At 42.1% G+C, this 21,051-nt stretch overlaps 2 protein-coding genes across 3 annotated transcripts in view; one reads left to right on the top strand and one right to left on the bottom strand.

Annotated features, from left to right (window-relative positions):
- Nucleotides 1–4,660, bottom strand: part of afg1lb (AFG1 like ATPase b) — a gene marked incomplete at its 5' end in the record, with an annotated part of 97,013 nt that extends 92,353 nt beyond the window's left edge. Inside the window, one exon of the mRNA XM_084314282.1 lies at nt 4,546–4,660. Coding sequence (XP_084170408.1) covers nt 4,546–4,660 — 115 coding nt within the window. The remainder of the gene's footprint in view (nt 1–4,545) is intronic.
- Nucleotides 4,661–6,735: 2,075 nt separating this feature from the next.
- Nucleotides 6,736–21,051, top strand: part of snx3 (sorting nexin 3) — a 66,635-nt gene continuing 52,319 nt past the window's right edge. For both annotated transcript variants that reach the window (XM_084314489.1, XM_084314490.1), the window contains exon 1: nt 6,736–6,927. In XM_084314489.1, coding sequence (XP_084170615.1) covers nt 6,766–6,927 — 162 coding nt within the window. In that variant the 5' untranslated portion in view covers nt 6,736–6,765. The remainder of the gene's footprint in view (nt 6,928–21,051) is intronic.

Below are 21,051 nucleotides of genomic sequence, written 5' to 3'. Positions count from 1 at the left end.
AATGTAACAGCAAAGTGCAACATTAAATTTACATGTGATTAAACTGGATATACCATATATAAATTAGGCCTAGTATACTGAGTAATAGTGCTAATCAGATGTATGTACAGTGATACAGGTATAAAGACCGGTAGTAGTCATACTGGCCAGCAGCGTAACTAGTAAGAGTAGGTACTACTGTTTTGATTGATTGATTGAAAACTTTAACAGATTGCAGAATGGGTACAGTACAGTACAGCTCAATACACACATAAGGGGATGCAGACCAGAGAAAGACTTTCGTCTTGTTTACATCAGGGTCCCCCATTTTCAATTCATCATAACATGACATACACAACATACAGATAGACGATACATTTATGACATACCAGATTTGCAAATACAGTACTATTTGTGATACAAAAATAGTCTAAAAAAGAGAGTACCATTTGACGTAGAAACTGTACATTGGAGGAGGTTGGGTAGGTGGGGTGGGGGGGGGGACTGTACAACTGTACAATCAAAACTGTACATTGGAATATCGACGAAACCATACTTGGTTCTAAGAAGAGGGTCTTGTGTATTCTTGGGTTAAGTCATTAATACTGTAAGGGATATGCACAGGTAGCATCGCCATCTACAGATACTGTAAAAATGGATTATGTACAGACATATGATGTGGCTAAATATGTATATGGCAAGAATAAATATATACACATATTCCATCTTAATACAAATAGCCTGAGACCTAAACTGGCTGAAATCAAACAGTTGTTTTTAAACGGTAAGGCTAACATATTGTGTTTCACAGAAACAAAATTAGACTCATCTGTACAGGATCCAGAGATTGAAATTGAAAACTACTCAATAGTCAGGAGGGATAGGAACCAGTATGGAGGTGGTGTCTGTACACAAGGATACCAAATACATCAACCGTACTGACCTTAACCATGATGAAATTGAAACTGTTTGGATTGAAATCTTATTAGACAGGGCGAAACCAGTACTAGTAGGCACAATCTATAGACCACCAGAACAGAGTGGCTTTTATGACACACTTGATGGGTGTTTAGCTGGGGTGGAGGGGGTAGAAACAATTCTTATTGGGGACTGGAACACGGATATGCTGCATAAAGCAGCACCCGTCTTCAAGGCCTTCAGTAGATTTTCTGATCTGCACGGTTTCAGCCAGCTAATCACCCAACCCACAAGGGTATGTGATTCGACACAAACCACCATTGACCTCATTTTGACCTCTGACAAGTCAATGATCTCCAATAAAGGGGTGATAGCATGCGGGTTAAGTGATCATTATATGATTTTCTGTACCCGCAAAAAGCTAAAACAGAACAGTCACATCTAGAGACCTCAAAACTTACTCTAGAGAGGCCTTTAACCTAGAACTGGGGAGCTTGGACTGGTCAGATGAACTCAGTGGTACACAGGTTGAAGAAACATGGCTTGGATTCAAAATCAAATTCACAGCAATACTCAACAACATGGCACCCATAAGAACCACCAGGGTTAAAAATCGCGCTGAGGCATGGATGCACACTGAAATACTGGCCGCTATGAAAACCAGAGACAAAAAATGCTCTGAACTTCATAAAAGTCAGACAAAGCTTTCCAAAAGCTCAAACAGTGAACTCCAAGCCCACGTGGTTGAACTAAAAATTCAAAGAAACAGACTAAGAAATGACGTAAACACCATGATCAGAACCGCAAAAAGAAATTTCATCAACGACAAAACCGAGGAAAACAAAAACAAACCCTGCGAACTTTGGAAATTACTCAATAATCAACTAGGCTGCAGTAAAAAACTTAAAACCAGATTCTCAAACATAAACATAAAGACGGACAACACGCTCATCACAGACGAGCTGGATGTAGCCAATTACTTAAACATCTTCTTCACAAACATAGCCACAACACTGGTAAACAAACTACCCTCCCACTCAGGGCATTATGGGGTAGAACACATAGTAGCATACTACAAAAACCTAGGGGTCCACAAAGACGACTTCAAACTTGAAATGGTAACAACCGATGAGGTACTCAAAAAATTGAGCGCACTCCAACCTAACAAGGCCACTGGCCATGACAACATCCCCTCCAAATTCCTCAGAGACACAGCAGCCGCCATCACCCCAGTCATCACACACATAATAAACCTCTCTATAAAACAGGGGCACGTCCCCAAGGACTTCAAAATTGCGAGAGTGACCCCTCTGCACAAAAAGGGCAGCAAATTAGACCCAGGCAACTACCGCCCTGTTTCTATTCTTACCTCCATCTCGAAAGTCATGGAGAAAATAGTCTACGAACAGGTCGAAAAGTACCTGGCGGAAAAAAATCGAATCTACGAATTCCAATCTGGCTTCAGAACGTCCCACTCCACTGACACATGCCTCCTCTATTTGAACGACCACATCAAACAAGAGGTGGACACGGGCAAATACTGCGGCATGGTCATGCTGGACCTAGAAAAGGCCTTCGACACTGTCAATCACTCCATTCTAATGGACAAGCTAAAAGCAATTGGTTTTGATAGCTTATCAGTGAGCTGGATGCAATCCTATAGGGGAGAGAACAGATGGTAGAGGTAAACGGTACTCTATCCCCCCCCCCCTCACAGTGAGCTGTGGTGTTCCACAAGGAAGCATACTAGGACCGCTACTCTTCCTAATTTATGCAAATGACATGTCGTCAGCCTGTGACTGCAACTTGTTCCTGTTTGCGGACGACTCAGCCCTGCTGGTCTCTGGCAAGAACAAGTTGCAGGTTGAAAAAACCCTCAGCTCGGAACTAGGCAAAATCTGCATATGGCTCGCTGATAACAAACTATCATTACACATGGGCAAAACAGAGTCCATTCTCTTCGGTTCAAATAACAAACTCAGCAAGACCGACGGCTTCTCAGTTACAGTGGGTGACAATATTGTCACAAGGAAAGACGAAATTACCTACCTGGGTTCCATCCTAGAGGCAAATCTTTCCTGTGACAAAATGGCATCCAATGTAATAAAAAAAGTCAACCAACGAACTAGATTCTTGTACCGGATCTCCTCTCTGGTAAACAAGAATACCCTGAAGACTCTAGCAGGAGCACTCATTCAAGGGTACTACGACTATGCTTGCACCTCATGGTACCAAAGCACCTCAAAGGCACTAAAAAACAAATTACAAACATCTCAAAACAAGCTAGTCAGACTACTACTTGACCTGACTCCTAGAACCCACCTCACCCCTGCCCACTTTGACAACCTAGGATGGCTTAGAGTAGACGACAGAGTACAGCAACTTGCAATGGGCCTGGTCTACAAGATACACTACGCGACCAAGGTACCCATGTACATGTCAAAATACTTCCCAAAGGTCAGTGAATACCACGATCACAACACCAGAGGGAGCTCCACAAATCATGTAAAACCCAGATTCGGCTCAAACAAGGGACTAAACACGTTTCGCAATTATGCCACATCAATGTGGAACGCCCTGCCTAAAGCTGTAAAGGAAGGAATGTGAATCACTATACCCACTTTCAAAAACACTCTCAAAAAACACCTACGTGAGACTGCAATTCGAAACTGGCCCCTACAAATGTCCTAACCTAGTTGTACAGTAAATGACCAAGTAAGGCTTTGTCAATATTCCAATGTACAGTGTAAAATGTGTGTGTGTCCCCTACCCAACCCCCCCCCCCCCCCCCCCCCCCACACCTCCAATGTACAGCCCTCACCCAACCCACCCAACCCCACCCCACCCCACCCAACCAACCTCCTCCAATGTACAGTTTCTACGCCAAATGTATATACACTCCTTTTCTGGACACTTTTGTATCACAAACAGTACTGTATTTGCAAATCTGATATGTCATAAATGTATAGATGTAGCAGTACTGTCTATCTGTATGTCATGTATGTCATATATGTTATGATGAATTGAAAATGGGGGACCCTGATGTAAACAAGACGAAAGTCTTTCTCTGGTCTGCATCCCCTTAACAATTGTATGTATTGAGCTGTACTGTACTGTACCCATTCTGCAATCTGTTAATAAACTTTTCAATCAATCAATCAATCAATCTATCATACAGAGTTATATGGGTAGACTATAGTTTGAGGTAGGTATCTGAGATTATGCTTACTATGATTGATTGATTGAAAACTTTATTAACAGATTGCGGAATGGGTACAATACAGTACAGCTCAATACACAAAATTGTAAAGGGGATGCAGACCAGAGAAAGACTTTCGTCTTGTTTACATCAGGGTCCCCCATTTTCAATTCATCAGGACTGCTTACAGCCGCACAGCGTAAGGGCAGTTGTAGAGAGCAGTACTAAGCGGGTATACATTGTTCAACAGATATACTGTTATTTTACAGGTAATGTTCGTGCTGATTTTCATGCGTAGTGATGGATGATGAACAGATCGCGTTATTATCTAACATCACCAGTTTGCCTCAGCTCAGTCAGCTGTCCTCCCTGGTTGTGACATTAACAGCTAACGTTACAACCACGGAGTAATTTGACCACGAACATAGACAAAACGTTGCATTTCTCACCTTTTACAGAGTTACTGGTGGCGAAACACCCAATCTTATTTGGTGACAGAAACGTGTCTATTAGAAGATTTCTAAATAAACTGTTGGTCGTCAAAGGCAACGCGTAAGCCGCCATGTTGTTTAAATAAAATACAACTTTATTGATTCAAACACTTCTTCGTGAACAGCAGACCGGCTACGAGTCAGGAACAGCCAGGTACAATTATTAATATAGTTAGTTTTATATTCAATTCTGAATCGTTTTTATGTTTAATAAAATAACAAATATATAGGTAATGTTGATTGATTGATTGAAAACTTTATTAACAGATTGAGAATGGGTACAATACAATACAGCTCAATACACAAAATTGTTAAGGGGATGCAGACCAGAGAAAGACTTTCGTCTTGTTTACATCAGGGTCCCCCCAGGGTCCCCCATTTTCAATTCATCATAACATATATGACATACACGACATACAGATAGACAGATAGACGACAGAGTACAGCAACTTGCAATGGGCCTGGTCTACAAGATACACTACGCGACCAAGGTACCCATGTACATGTCAAAATACTTCCCAAAGGTCAGTGAATACCACGACCACAACACCAGAGGGAGCTCCACAAATCATGTTAAACCCAGATTCGGCTCAAACAAGGGACTAAACACGTTTCGCAATTATGCCACATCAATGTGGAACGCCCCAAAGCTGTAAAGGAATGTGAATCACTACCCACTTTCAAAAACACTCTCAAAGAACACCTACGGGAGACTGCAATTCGAAACTGGCCCCTACAAATGTCCTAACCCAGTTGTACAGTAAATGACCAAGTATGGCTTTGTCAGTATTCCAATGTACAGTGTACAGTGTCACCCCCCCCACCCCACCTCCAATGTACAGCCCCCACCCACCCACCCAACCCCACCCAACCTCCCCCAATGTAGTTTCTACGTCAAATGTATATACACTCTTTTTCTGGACACTTTTTGTATCACAAACAGTACTGTATTTGCAAATCTGATATGTCATAAATGTATAGATGTAGCAGTACTGTCTACCTGTATGTCATGTATGTCATATATGTTATGATGAATTGAAAATGGGGGACCCTGATGTAAACAAGACGAAAGTCTTTCTCTGGTCTGCATCCCCTTAACAATTGTATGTATTGAGCTGTACTGTACTTAACTGTACCCATTCTGAAATCTGTTAATAAACTTTTCAATCAATCAATCAATCAATCAATCAATCAATCAATCAATCAATCAGTAGGCTACTGCTACACATCTAGACATTTATGACATACCAGATTTACAAATACAGTACTGTTTGTGATACAAAAAGAGTCTGAAAAAGAGTTTGACGTAGAAACTGTACATTGGAGGAGGTTGGGTAGGTGGGGTGGGGTGGGGGGGGGGCTGTACATTGGAGGTGGTTGGTGGGGTGGGGGTAGGCAGGGTGGGGAAAACTGTACAACTGTACAAGCAAAACTGTACATTGGAATATCGACAAATATCGACAAAACCTTACTTAGTCCCAAGAAGAGGGTCTCGTGTATTATTGGGTTAGGACATTTACTGTACATTTACAGGGGCCAGTTTCGAATTGCAGTCTCCCGTAGGTGCTCTTGATTGTCTCAATGATTATTTCAGTCTGGTAGCTAAGGCCCAAACAACAGTGATACAAATAGTGAACATTTAAACGCACCGTGATTGTTACAATTGAGAGCTATAATTATAATTAAATAATTGGTAAATATAATTATAATTAAATAATTATAGCAAATTAAAATTGAATGACTAACTAACTAACTAACTAACTGACACAAGCCCCAGTGTGTGGACGTGACATCCATCCATATGTATATTTGTCTGCAGCGATGACTTGATGAACTTATGTCTAGTGTTCGTCCTTTATTCAAGTTAATCGATACAAAGTTGAGCCAATGGAAAGCGAACGCGCCTGATCATCAGTCTGGTTGTAAACAAAAAAAATCACAGCTCAAGGTGCCAGACGCCAGCCAAGGAAACTATAAAACGAAGGAAGGGCCATTACGTCACTGTGTAGCGCGGGTGCGCCATGTGTAGAACCTTTCCATTGAACGCTGGTATTCTGACGTAAATGACCCTTCCTTCTTTGACACAGTGACAGTGTCCTGGACGTCGTCAGCTGAACCTCAGCTGATCGGAAGTAGTGCGGCGGCGCGACGAGGAGCCACAGCAGCAGGAGAGCAAACATGGCTGACACCATAGCTGATACTAGGAGGCTATTTACCAAGCCTCAGAACTTAAACGACGCGTATGGACCCCCGAGTAACTTCCTAGAGATCGACGTGAACACCCCCGAGACGACTGGGATCGGCAGGGGGAGATTTACCACGTATGAAATCAGACTGAAGGTGAGAGCACTGAGTGGGCTAAGCTAAGCTAACGTTACTGTGTTTGCAGGTGCAGCCTAATGTCGTGTCGATTACAAAATAGACATAGCTAAGGTAACATGATGAGCTATTAAAGCTGTGCTTGGGGGGGGGGCAAAAACGTGACATTTCGAAATGGAAGATGTGTCACACAGACTGTGTGTGTTCAGAACGGAACCGTTATTAAAGCTCGACGTCAAAATGACCACTAAACGTTTAGCTAACAACTAACTTAGGGAAGCTAACCTGTCATTCAGGAGTTTGCTAAGCTAACGTTAGCAGACGTTGCTGTTTGGTTACTTACCACCTAGCGACTGGTTGATTAGCTATCAAATGTCATGTCGGAGATATTACAACCAGTAACGTTGCACATCATGGCCTATTATTTGTACAGTAGCTATAACGTTAGCTGGCCTTCGAATATCGGAAACCATAGCATGACGATTCTTATCTCTCTCTCTCTCTCTCTCTGCTGGGAGTTTGTTTACACACTGCTTGTGTGTGTCTGATTCTAGTTAGGTCATTATTGGGTCCAATAGAGAAGATGATTGTGTTTCTCCCTAAATTAAGTCGAATTTAGAAAGTACTGGTACTGTATAGTAGAGAACATAATTATGCTGTTGTGTTGATGCCTCTTACTCCTCCTCCGTTGAACCGTTAAATGAATTTCAACCACACCCTGCAGTCACTGGAAAAGGATAGATAATGTGGTATTTGTCACACACTCCATGACACATCATGATCTGAACAGAGGGAGGCATGTCCAAAACATTCAACTCTTGTCTGTCTACACTTTCTGCATGGGGTAGAAAGGGGGGTACCTGGCTGTGATTTCTGGTGGTTTTATTTATTCAACATTGAACCTGAGCAATGCAATGGAGAGGAGGCCTATCTAGAGCAGTTTACCAGTAGGGAACAGAACTGTTAAGTAACCGCAAAGTCAGCTTCTTTTGAATTGTGGACAGGATGCATTCTCCTATACGCAGAGAGTTGGACAGCGTTCCACTGTTGAACATCTCTTCCCAAAGAGGAAGTAAACTAATCAGTGCTACATATACCCAAATTATTTCCCTTTAACATATTGAATAGATCATTTTTTATTATTGCCCCCCCCCCCCTCATGTTTTTTGTCTCTTTTAATAAATAGGAAAAACGAATTCCACAGTGTCTGTGCAGCCTTGTTTATTCATTGTGTCCGTGGAAACGACAATGAACACAGCTATAAAGGTGTGGTTTCCGTAGGCAGAAAAGATATAACTTTTCTAATAACTGTCACTGCATAACTCATGCATAACATGTTCAGACAAGCTTTGGTTATTATTAGTGATACTCGCATGCACCCAATTCAACGTTATAGCCACATTTTCTTTCAAACTAATTTGGTTGCAGAATTGGTGCGAATTTGGTACAGATTTAGTCTCTCTTGGGGCAGAGGTGTTTAGCAGGCTGTGACAAACCGCCACAGAGACAGCTCTGCGTAGGAGTGTGGACAGGATGCTGCAAGCTCATTGACCCCAGCCCAACCCACCTAGTCCTTCCTGCTGCTTGGTCTGTAACGTTAGAGGAAGAGGATATACTGTAGGGTAGGACAATAGATGTCCTCATGTATTCTAAATAAAAAACAAACCAAAAACTCACAGCTAGTGCTACTGAGAAGATATTTGATGCCGGATCAGGCACCGAACATCATCAGTTAGGAATAAATCTGTCATAAATATGTAGTCTTACTGACAAAAGTTGCATAATAATTTTGCAATAACTTGGTCATTACTGACATGAACAGTCCACATGATTTGTTTATTGCACAAGACAGTTCCTCTCTCCTTGCGTAATCTAACCGGTTACAGTTTAACTACTCTTGTCTAAATTTGAGACGACATGCATTTAGGTCCTTTTTGGGGGGTGGGGGTACATTGAAGAACTACCAACTTAACAAATAAGGCCAGTGTTTCCTCTACATTGATTCAGCTGTGATGGACGACCACAGCAACAATATTACCACCACAGCTTGATAAAATATAAAATGAACAAATCATGATGATTAGGCTGTAAACCGAGCTCAGTTGTCATCCAAATCCACTTAAACAATCAGTGTTTAGAAGTAGTGCATTAATCATACTCCTGTATCCAGAGATTAAAATATGAACAGCTCTGTTTTTTTTTTATTGAATTGTTTTATTGTTTTACTATGACTGTACATCTACTTACAAAAGACCTCATTCATTCATTCATTCATCCATTAGCTTCCTGTGTCTCACCGGATCGCGTGAATACTTTACCCAAGGCAGTTGTCCTTCCGCGTTCGGTTTGCGCGCCCTGATTGGCCTCTCGGCGCCCAATCGCCTATCGCCTAACTACTCTGTGCTTTTTCGAGCTAACGTAACGTCATTAGTTTCCAACGGAGAGGAGAGAAAGACCTCGGCTCACAAGCAGCTCAAACTACCTGTTGGAATAAATTAATTGATTGATGTTTAACTTGTCCCTGTGTGTGTCCAGTCATTTCGACTAGCAAACGTTGTATTTAACGTTACCTCAGGATACCACTGTGTTGTATTTAGTTAGCTATGTAGCTAATGTGGATAGCATTTTGAATAGCATCAATGCTAGCTGGCTGGCTACAGCTTTATTTACTAAATTATGGAGGCTTTTTAATCGTCAAGGTAAGAGAGGATGTCATGATCAACTGAAGGCATATGCTATGGAACAATATCTGCTTGGGTTTTCAGAAAAAGGCCAGCTATGTGACGCTAATCTCTCTAGTTAGTATCGTGTATTGCATCAAGTGTAAGCACAGCAGAGCCCCGCTCCGCTTCAGACAGAGAGCACAGCGCATAGTAGTATATTGAGCGAGTAGTGCGGCGATAGTAGGGCTAACGCGATTGGGCGCTGAGAGGCCAATCGGGGCGCGCAAACCGAACGCGGAAGGACAACTGCCTTGGGTAAAGTATTCACGCCACCGGATCAACTACAACATCCTGGTCTTCACCAGCTGCCCCCCCCCCTTCCCCTCCATATCTCACTGACCTCCTCTCCCCCTATACCAATCCTCTCGGTCCCTCAGATCCACCTCGTCCTCCCTTCTCTCCACACAAGTCCAACCTTCGCACTTTTTGGGCCAGAGCCTTCTTCAAGGCAGCTCCCAGGCTCTGGAACTCTGTCCTCAAAGACATTAGAGACCTCCAAGAGTCTCTCACAGTTTTCCAATCCCCCCCCCCCCCCCCCCCCCAAGGCCCTTCTCTTCCCCACTGCCTTCTCTTAGTCCCCCCCCCCATCCATCCTTGTGTTACTTTGTGTTATGTGTGTCTGTTGTTTGTCTCACTACCGCCCCTTAGTGTGAAGCCACTTTGAGTTATAGAAAAGAGCTATATACATTAGATGTATTATTACTTGATTTTCTATGAAGCACCATGAGTTTTTGTTGTATTTTAAAATAGCTATATAAATAACATGTAGTATTCATTTTTTTTTATCTACTTTTTCTCCCCCTTTTTTCTGTATTTTTCTCCCATCCCAATTGAGTCGTTATGCCAATTCCCTTCCCTCCCTTCCTGGTCGTTGCACGCATTTGCCCCCCACTTGCCGGTTTGATGGATACTATCACATGTCCCCTCCGATACAAGCGGAGTCAGCCAGCCGCTTCTTTTTCACCTGGCAGCAAGGACTCTCAGGGGAGCTTAACGTGTGGGAGGCTCACACTACTTCCCCCAGGTCCCTTCCTCGTTGAGCAGGCGCCCCGACCGACCTGTAGGAGTCGCTGTTTACAACGACCAGGATACACCACCCCACCGGCTTCCCACCCGCTAACACTGCCAATTGGTTAGTATGGACGACCGACCAAGCCGGAGGTACCGCTGACAGCTGGATTCGATACCAGTGTCTCTGCGGTGGTAGGCAGGCACTTAGTCCGCTGCGCTACCCAGTCGCCCCACATGTATTATTATTCATACAATTATTTTTATATTATTATTATAATAGCTTTAGTGTTACAACTTGCACTAGAACCAAAACTAAGAGAAACGGGGATGGACGTGGAACAAACGGCACAAAAGGTTGTCTGAGGGAAGCAACAGTTGTGATTGGAGGAGAGAGCACTGAGGAAACATCGATAAGGCCCTTGCTTATATATGATTTAAACAATTCCACATATTTTCAACAACATATTATTGATCGGCCATATAAAATCTTTCCAACAAGATGCCTCAATTCGACCAATTTACCTTGGAAGGACATTAACTGAACCACATAAACTTGTGCAAAAGTAGGCAATACATTTGAATTCCCTGTTAAAGAGTTGAGAATCAGTGTGAGTTATCTGAGGTATCTAGCCCTTTTCCACTGTAAGAACTTGCCATGGCGAACCGCATTGAGGAAACCGCATTGTGAAACTGCATTGTGAAACCAAGCTCACAGGTTTCTCAGAACTACGTTTCAGAGCAGCTCAGGAGATGCTACTAAACGTGAGTTCCAGGAACACTGGGGCTGAGCTACAGTAGTGGTGCTCTCTCTCTCTCTCTCTCTCTCTCTCTCTCTCTCTCCATCGTGACTGGTCAAGAAATGTGTCGCCACATCCATAAACAAGCAACTAGCTGGGGTTGAAAGTTCATCACGCCATCTTTCAAATCCCAGCGCGAACAAAATATATCTCATACCATGGACAGTTTGGACACTGTCTGGACAAATGAAGAGTGAACAAAGAACACGGTTATAGATACAACAAGAGCATCTTCCACGTTTGCTTACTGCATCGCTTTATGCCGACGCTTCCACCGATCTTCGCGGCCCTTGAATTACTGTGGAAAAAGAAACAAAACCCATATTGGAACTTTCAGAGGTTCCTTTTTAGAGAAAGTTCCTCCAGTTCCTTTTGACAATGGAAGAGCGGCATAATACTGAACTGTAATGTGTGTGAACTGTACGGAAAGTGTGAAATTGTCATCAGGTGCCCCCCCATCCCATCATCAGGCTCCTCATGTTGTTGTTTACGTCGACCGGCATCCCCCCCGCGGGTTAGGGTCTGCGTTTTATTTAGCGCCGCCGGTGCCCTAAAGTATTTATAGCTTCCCTTCCAAGAAGCAGGACGGGCGAAGAGAAGCCGTCCCCGGGCATTAGCGCTGGATATAAGGCTACTGTACTTGATTAGCGTGTAATAATTAGCATATGCGTGTAATCAGCATTATTGTGCGCCTCGTAGCCCCCTTTGACCCTGCTTTGCATAAGAGCACAGAAGAAGAGGAGCATCCCTCACATCTCAACAAACGTGGTGTCAACTTTGCTTCGCTTCTCTCCTCCTCCTTTCTTCTCCCTTTCTTTGGACGTCTTTTCCACCATCCTCTCTGAGCGGGTTGAGGGTGATGGGCATTATACCTTGGCCTGGAAGGCTAGCGTAGGCTTTTGCTTGTGTTTTTTTTTTTTTTTTTTTTTTTTTGGTTCCACACTGCTTATAATATTTGGAACCAAATTAGATTTTTTTTCTTCCTATAATTATGCCATGAATTCTTTGGAGATCACTTGTCCCCCCCCCCCCCCCCCCTTCTCACTGCTACTCCCTATCCATCCCAAATCGAGTGAGTCCTTACGGCCGCACTGAGAGAGAGTCTGCCTAATCCCCTCATTGAGAGGAGAGAAGAATGAGTCGGGCCAGGGGGTGGGGAGCGGGAGAGTTTGCTCCCCATCCTTAACCCCCCCACACCCCCACCCATGGGAGGGCAGAAAGCCACCCCACTCATCACCAGCCTTCATCCCTTTGCTCCCTCATCCCCTTTCTCACCCAGCCGCATGCAGTCAGTGGCCTAGTTCCTTGGAGCGGTCGCCTCGGGCCGGTGTGATGGCTTCATAGCGGGGTTCGTCACATGTCACTCCGCTACAGGTGGGACGGCTTGTTGCAACAGTGGCATCAGCATCGACACAAGGCCGTTCGGCCCTTTGACTTATCTTGTTCTCACGATGCGCACGTCTCTCATCTCATTCGTTTTTGTGAGATGCAACTGTTCTGCTACTCGGGTCTAGGAATGAAGGAATCTACCTCTACATTAACCCTTTCACTACCACACTACAGAAGGCTAACCTTTCACTACCACACTACAGAAGGTTAACCTTTCACTAGCACACTACAGAAGGTTAACCTTTCACTACCACACTACAGACTGTTAACCTTTCACTACCACACTACAGAAGGTTAACCTTTCACTACCACACTACAGAAGGTTAACCTTTCACTACCACACTATAGAAGGTTAACCTTTCACTACCATACTACAGAAGGTTAACCTTTCACTACCACACTACACTACAGACTGTTAACCTTTCACTACCACACTACAGAAGGTTAACCTTTCACTACCACACTACAGAAGGTTAACCTTTCACTACCACACTATAGAAGGTTAACCTTTCACTACCATACTACAGAAAGTTAACCTTTCACTACCACACTACAGAAGGTTAATCTTTCACTACCACACTACAGACTGTTAACCTTTCACTACCACACTACAGAAGGATAACCTTTCACTACCACACTACAGAAGGTTAACCTTTCACTACCACACTACAGAAAGTTAACCTTTCACTACCGCACTACAGAAAGTTAACCTTTCACTACCACACTACAGACGGTTAACCTTTCACTACCACACTACAGCCGGTTAACCTTTCACTACCACACTACAGAAGGTTAACCTTTCACTACCACAACCGTCTGTAGTGAAAGGGTTAACCTTCTGTAGAGCCAAATGAAATCCGTTTTATCTTTTTCCAAATTCCATAATTTTTTTTTCCAAATTCCGTTTTTTTCGTTTTAATATTTCAGAATTCTGTATTTTGCTTTGTACGCTCATTTTACCATCAGAAATAGTGTCTAATAAGTGGGAATGAATAAATGTCCACAATTTAATAAGATATAACAGTCCATTTAATAGGGCTGTCTTAAATACTTCGAAGCTTCGTTCGATGGGCATGGGATTCGAATATGAAAATAAAATTTGATTATTAAAAAATATAAAAATATAAATGATATATATATTTTTTTTTTTGCAAAATCAACTCTGCCTCTCTTTGTTAATTACAACAAGCAATGCTGTTTGTTATTTAAGATGAGGTCGGACTCGGCACTGACAGATTTGTGTTCTTTGTGCTGCTTTTATAAAGCCTCAAATGACGGCTTACAATATTTCATGAAAGCAAAGTGTTTTGTTTGTCTAAGATTTAAAAACGTTTAAACTTTACAGCACTGACAAAGTTGAACAAAGTGCTGTACAAGTCCCACAACATATATATATAAAAAAAAAAAAAAAAAATTATATTTTTAATTTTTTTTTTTTATTTACAGTTGATTCCATTTTTATTGCTCAATTCCGCGATTCCGTCCGCGATTCCGTGATCGCGGATTTCATATGGCTCTACGCCTCTACCTTCTGTAGTGTGGTTGTGAAAGTGTTAACCCTTTGGTAGTGAAAGGGTTAAAGGACTGATCACCCCTCAAACCTCCTCACGACACTTCCGCTCCGGCCAGCAAACCTCCTCCAGCGCCCGAGGACCAAGCTCCGCACCATGGGAGATCAGGCTTTCTGCTCCTCCGCTCCCAATGCTCTCCCTGGCCATCTGAGAGCACCACAGACCGTGGATGCTTTTAAAAAGGGCCTCAAAACACATTTAGTTGATTTCTATCTGTTTTTACCGCCACACATTTTATGTTCTTTTACTCTTTTACTAGTTTTAGCCCTTATTTTATGTTCTTTTACTAGTTTTAGTCCTACTTATTTTAAGTTATCTTTTAAAATTGACTCTCTTACAAAATCGAATATATTATTATTAGTGCTGTCAGGCGATTAAAAAAATTAATCTAATTAATTACAGGATTTGTAATTAATTAATCTAATTAATCGCATTTTAATCGCATAACCATTTTATGCCTGATATTCTATATTCTATAATCATATTTCAAATTGCATGTGTCCGGATGGCAGAATTCAGTACTGTATCTACAAAACCTTCTGTTTGATCATCTTCCATCTATTAATTTGCTTAGATTTTTCAGGTCTGGTCAATTTGAGCATGGTGTTATTCACAGTCAAAGATAACAAAAAAATATTGATATTCTCATTTGGTTCATTACAATTTACTCAAAATAAAATTTTCATTCAATCAATCACAGCGCAGATTGAGTGATTGAATGAAAATGTTATTAACAGATTGCAGAATGGGTACAATACAGTACGGCTCAATACACACAATTGTTAAGGGGATGCAGATCAGAGAAAGACTTTTGTCTCGTTTACATCAGGGTCCCCCATTTTCAATTCATAATGAATTGTAAGTAAGGGTGCAACTTGCACTGTGCAATTCATTCTTTGTGGATCTAGCCCACAGTATTTCTGACACTGGGAATACATTCCCTGAGATTCATAGATGTCCCTAGAATCAGATACCAAGAACATGCAAATGGACCATATTAAAAAACATCTGTAAATGTGTATTCTACATTCTTATGGAATGAATGAGATACAAAAAAAATATTATATAAAAAAAAAAAAAAAAAAAAAAAACTTTTTTTTTGTAATTAATTTTGAGTTAATTTTCATAACGCGATAATTTGCTGTGTAATTAATTAATCTAATTAACGCGATAAACTGACAGCCCTAATTATTATATATAGGAATCTACCTTGCTTATACTACTACCAACTATAAATGGTAAATGGCTGCATTTATATAGCGCTTTTTATCCAAAGCGCTTTACAATTTCTTCCTCACATTTTACCCAGTCACTCACACATTCACACACCGATGGCAGAGGCAATCATGCAAGGTGGCAACCTGCTCATCAGGAGCAGTTAGGGCTTAAGTGTCTTGCTCAAGGACACTTCGACACGCTGCCCGGGAGGAGCGGGAATCGAACAGGGAACCTCCGGATTACCAGACGACTGCTCTACCTCCCGAGTCACTGTCGCCGCCTGCTAATATGCTAATATCCACTCAAGACTGTAGCACTCAAGTTCAACACTGTTTGATGAACAGTCTTACTTACCCTTAGCTGCCAGAGTTGTACCCTTCCTGCTGACTTGTGAAGCAGACTTTAGTCAGCTAAATGTAAAGGAAACTATAGGAAATAATTGTTTACAACTTATGGTGTAAAAAATACACTTACGGTCCTTAACTCAAAGATACTATACTATTAATGGACTACTATCGGAGAGCAATGTGCAACATATTTAAAAAGTCAAAAAGCTGAGGCGTGGAAAAGTGTGGAATCTTACAAGAGACACTTGTGTAGGAAACCTGGAGATGGACGGTAGATCCTGTGTGTGTGTGTGTGGGGGGGGGGGGGGCAATCCTGGCGGTCAGGTAGTGTTCTAGAACGGTTGTAAGGTCATATGAGAGACGTCATGGTCCTCTACGGTAATTTTATGGTCAAAGGATACATTTCACAGATGGAAGCCAACTGGTTTAGTATTTGGTCACAAGACAGATTTCATGCTCACCTCTTCAGCGTTCAGGCTGATATTTGTTATTTTACATCAAATGTAGTTCTGAAGAATATATAATATATATATATAGCCTAGTGGTGTAATATTGGAAGAAGAAAATAATCACATCACCCTCAACACTGGATAATGCTTGGCATGCATGGCACCATGCACAGACCTATGGATGAAAGGCTGCCCTCGTATAACGTTAAAACCCCCCAGTGTCAGACCCTGGGTTCTGATTCCACTTACAGCAGGGGGGATCGCCAGCATTTCACTTATTTTTCTTTAAGCTTCCAATCACAATTTTTTAAATCCTTTTTGAGAGTTGCGTTGCAAAATCCTATGTCTGCTAAATATTTTAAATTAAAAAAAAATAGGATAAATTCGTTGGTTTGTTTGTTTCAGATGCCCCCTCTCCTTCTCTCGCGCACGCGCTCTCTCTCTCTCTCTCCCTCGCTCTCCCTAATAGCATACTGTAGCCTATTTGTGTTTGAACCCACAAAGGGGGGGGGAAAGCAATATTAGACCTTCTAGTCGTTGGTTGGCTCCATCTCCTCCTACCCACACACAGGAGAGTGAACTTCAGGATCTCACTTTGTTTATGGACAGGAGCACATAAAAAGACCTCTTATAGCACTCTCTCGCTCTCTCTTTCACTCCTGCCCCTCCTCTCTCCACTCCCATAGCTTCTCCCTCTCTTTCTTTCTTTCTCTTCCATTTGAGGTGGGGGGGGGGGGGGTTGGTCATTAATAAAACGGGGAGGGGTGGTGGGGGATTTGGGGTGGTGGGTGGTGAGGGGGGGGGCGGGCTTGTCAGGCACAGTCAAGTGTAATCCAAAGTCTACAGCATCCTCTCCGACAACTATTTTAATGGAAATGGGGAACATATTCTATCAAGGCTACCATATCCTACTTGAAATGACAGTATCAAAAGTGGGAGTTGATACTATGGCAACAAAGCAGCTTTCTGCCATCTAGGCAAGTCGGGAGAGAGGGAAGGCTGTCTGACTACAGGGGCCAGTGAGCGAGTAACAGAGTGAGTGAGAGAGGGAGAGAGAGATAGAGTGCACTGCGAGAGGATAGCAGAAGACCCACAGAACCGACCGCCATTGTTTCCTTGCTTTTTTCCCCTTTTGGAATATGATGCAATGAGGTCTTATTGTGTTGCCGTTTTTAATACCATTATTGTGAAAGGGGGATATGGATGGGGGGGTGGGGGGTGCGTAAGAAGGGGGCATGGGGGGTTAAGGATGCGCACTCTCAAACTTGACTTAATCCATCCTGCTAAAAGCTAATGCATTGGCGGCCTTGAACCATTCTCTCAGGAGAGGGGTGATCTCTCCCTTTCAAGGGGTTCTGCCTCTTTTCTCTCAGCCTTTTATGAGTCCATGTTGTCCTCTCCTACACATGAACCATCACATGCATTTGTAACCATGTTTCTGTCTGTCTGGGATTCTTATTTGTAACCATGGTTCTGCTCTGTCTCTGTATTGGTTTCTTATTTGTAACCATGGTTCTGCTCTGTCTCTGTCTTGGTTTCTTATTTGTAACCATGGTTCTGCTCTGTCTCTGTCTTGGTTTCTTATTTGTAACCATGGTTCTGCTCTGTCTCTGTCTCTGTCTTGGTTTCTTATTTGTAACCATGTCTCTGTCTGGGTTTCTTATTTGTAACCATGGTTCTGCTCTGTCTCTGTCTGGGTTTCTTATTTGTAACCATGGTTCTGCTCCGTCTTAGTTTCTTATTTGTAACCATGGTTCTGCTCTGTCTCTGTCTGGGTTTCTTATTTGTAACCATGGTTCTGCTCTGTCTCTGTCTGGGTTTCTTATTTGTAACCATGGTTCTGCTCTGTCTTAGTTTCTTATTTGTAACCAACCTTTTTCCGACGCTGCGATCATTACAAAAGCATGTTTTATGATGGGGTTTGGTAAAATAGATGTTACCTTTGTCAGAAGGTACTCTACTCTCACTCCAAGTGTCTTGAATCACAGGATCAATACATATAACGTTAGGTGGCCCTCATCCGTCTTCTATAGTCTGCTCGGGCCAGACTATACCGCGGAGCCGAATAGGTTTCCTCATCGGCCGGTTTGACTATAGTATTTGTATGATTTACCAGAAGTGCTGAGTCCAACATAGTCTGGTGGAAACGCACCTTATCATCCATAATCATCCATATAATCCGTTTTGTCTTCTTCATAATATCCAATAGTTCGCTCTAGGCGATCGCCATTATCGAACGTTAGATTGCTGTAGTTTGCTCACTGCTTCCATGCCACTGCTGGGAGTGCCCTAGTAATGGTAATCATTGCTCTCACTGAACTGGCCCATACAGTTCATAAGGTAAGCGATACTGCCACCTGTCGGGATTTAATCGTCATTGCAGGTTCCAGCCACACTCACAAAGGCGAGTGTTTAGAATAAGAAAATAGAAAAAAAGGAAAAAGGAACCAGAAATGAGATATCTCGTTTTTGGCGCTCAAGCGTTGGCTCTCGGAAACGATATCTCGTGTTTGGCGCTCAATTAGTTAATGAATATAACTAGTCAGTTTCGTCAACATAAATAATCCAATAAGGGCACGGTTGTTTGGTACGAAAGTGATGGTGACGTCTTGATGGAGCGCCGAGTGCCAAGTGGATGCAAATAGGCTACATCATTTATGATAAATGTTTTATTTAAATTTGTATGACGAGTCATATACTATAATAGTATAATACTATAATATTAGTGTAGCCTAATCTTTATCTGCAACTGTGAAGAAAAACCCCATTGGTTTAAACAGAATGAATAGACACAAAAAATATATATAAAAGATATAAGGTATATATTTATAAAAAATAAAAAATTTGAATGTTGATTTTAGAATTCGAATGTCAACATTATGAACGAAGCTTTGAAGTATTCGGTACAGCCCTAATATTAGGAGTGTAAAGGTACATGTATCCGTACCGAACCGTTTCAGTACTGGACCTAAGGTTCAGTACGGCTGTGTACCGAACGAATACAACAGTATGTTAACCACTAACGACCGACCCACAGGTAGGGCTGGGCGATATATCGAGTATACTCGATGTATCGCGGCTTGTTCTACATGAGATGTAGTAAATTACTATATATATCGTGAACATCGAGTATATGTTGTCACGTTGCGGCTGAGATGAGACTTGCTTTAGCGCAGAGCTGTCCTCATTTCATTATAGACACATGACCTTAAATGACATGCAATTGTAATTTCATTAGACAGACCAGCGCGGACATTTAATGACATGCAATTTAATTGACACGAGCAATGGGCTAACGTTAGCTGCTAACCAAGTTATGCATGATGACTATGCTAAGCTAACTAGCGTTAGCTGCTAACCCTGGAAAACTCTCAAAGCGGACTCCACAACGATAGTTCCATTCGTGAGGAAAGGGGGTCGGTTATATTGACAACGCTTGACAACAGAAGTTTAAACATAACTTCATATTTATTGGTTATTAGTTTCTTTATATCATCCAGTTTCCATCTCTGTGTGTTAAACTCTTCCTGTTTACTTTCGAGTGTGACATCATCACCTACGGCAGCTTAGACGATCAAAACGCAAACCTAGAACAAAACCCGAGGGGGGGGGCTGGCTCTCTCGCTCTCTCTCGCTCTCTCTCTCTCTCTCTCTCTCTCTCTCTCTCTCTCTCTACATTCAGTAGCCAAACGTTACAGTATAAATACTAACTGGATAGTTGATGATATAAACATTTAATTTCATTATCTGAAATATTCTAAAATCATTAAGCCTGCTATAAGCCATTATCCCTTTGTGTGTGATTATTTTCTCACAGTAGTGTGTGTATATATGTGTGTTTGGCTAAAGTGGATAGAAAACACAGTACTGTGCAAAAGTCTTAGGCACCCAATTTATTTTTATATAAATTGTCTTCGATGTAAATAAATGTTTTATTAGTGTGTCAGTAGACTACTCATTTTCATTTAATTATTTTTTAAAGCATCTTCATGGTTTAATAATGCAAACATATGTTGCAGGGACTTATTATAATCATCATATTGGCGTGACTGTAGTGTATGCATCAAATGGTTAAATCAAGAATTTTTAAGTGCTTGAGAGGACATTTCAAAATACCGCGATATATATTGTGTATCGTGATATGGCTAAAAAATATTGCGATATCATTTAGAGGCCATATCGCCCAGCCCTACCCACAGGGGTCCGTTTTTTTCACAATCTAATATCATTCTTTTTAAATTTTTTATTTAACAAATCGATTATTCATTTCAATTAGGGATGGGTACCTTTCACATTTGAACCGATACGGTAGGGCTGGGCGATAAAACGATAACGATAACTATCGCGATAAATTATTTCCTCGAAATAAACATGAAACGTGGTCGCAAAGTTTCGATATATCGATTTTCCAAGCTTGGATATGAGCACACGCACTAACAACCAATCAGTGAAGGAGATGGCCGAGAGCGAAGGAGACCCGGAAGGAGACCCAGAGGTAGGACTCAACAACAAGGCTTGCTAGGCTAATTAGCTTGCACGCAGGGGGCGAAATTAAAGCCCGCCGCCCGCCAGGGGCGCTCAGTTTTTACCTTTGGCGCTTGCCACTGGGGTGTCTGCCCGCCGTGTGGCGTGTAGACGTG

This window comes from Notolepis coatsorum (assembly GCF_963971535.1).
Source record: "Notolepis coatsorum genome assembly, chromosome: 5".
NCBI classification, from domain to species: Eukaryota; Metazoa; Chordata; class Actinopteri; order Aulopiformes; family Paralepididae; genus Notolepis; species Notolepis coatsorum.
This window is presented reverse-complemented; position numbering and strand designations above follow the sequence as displayed.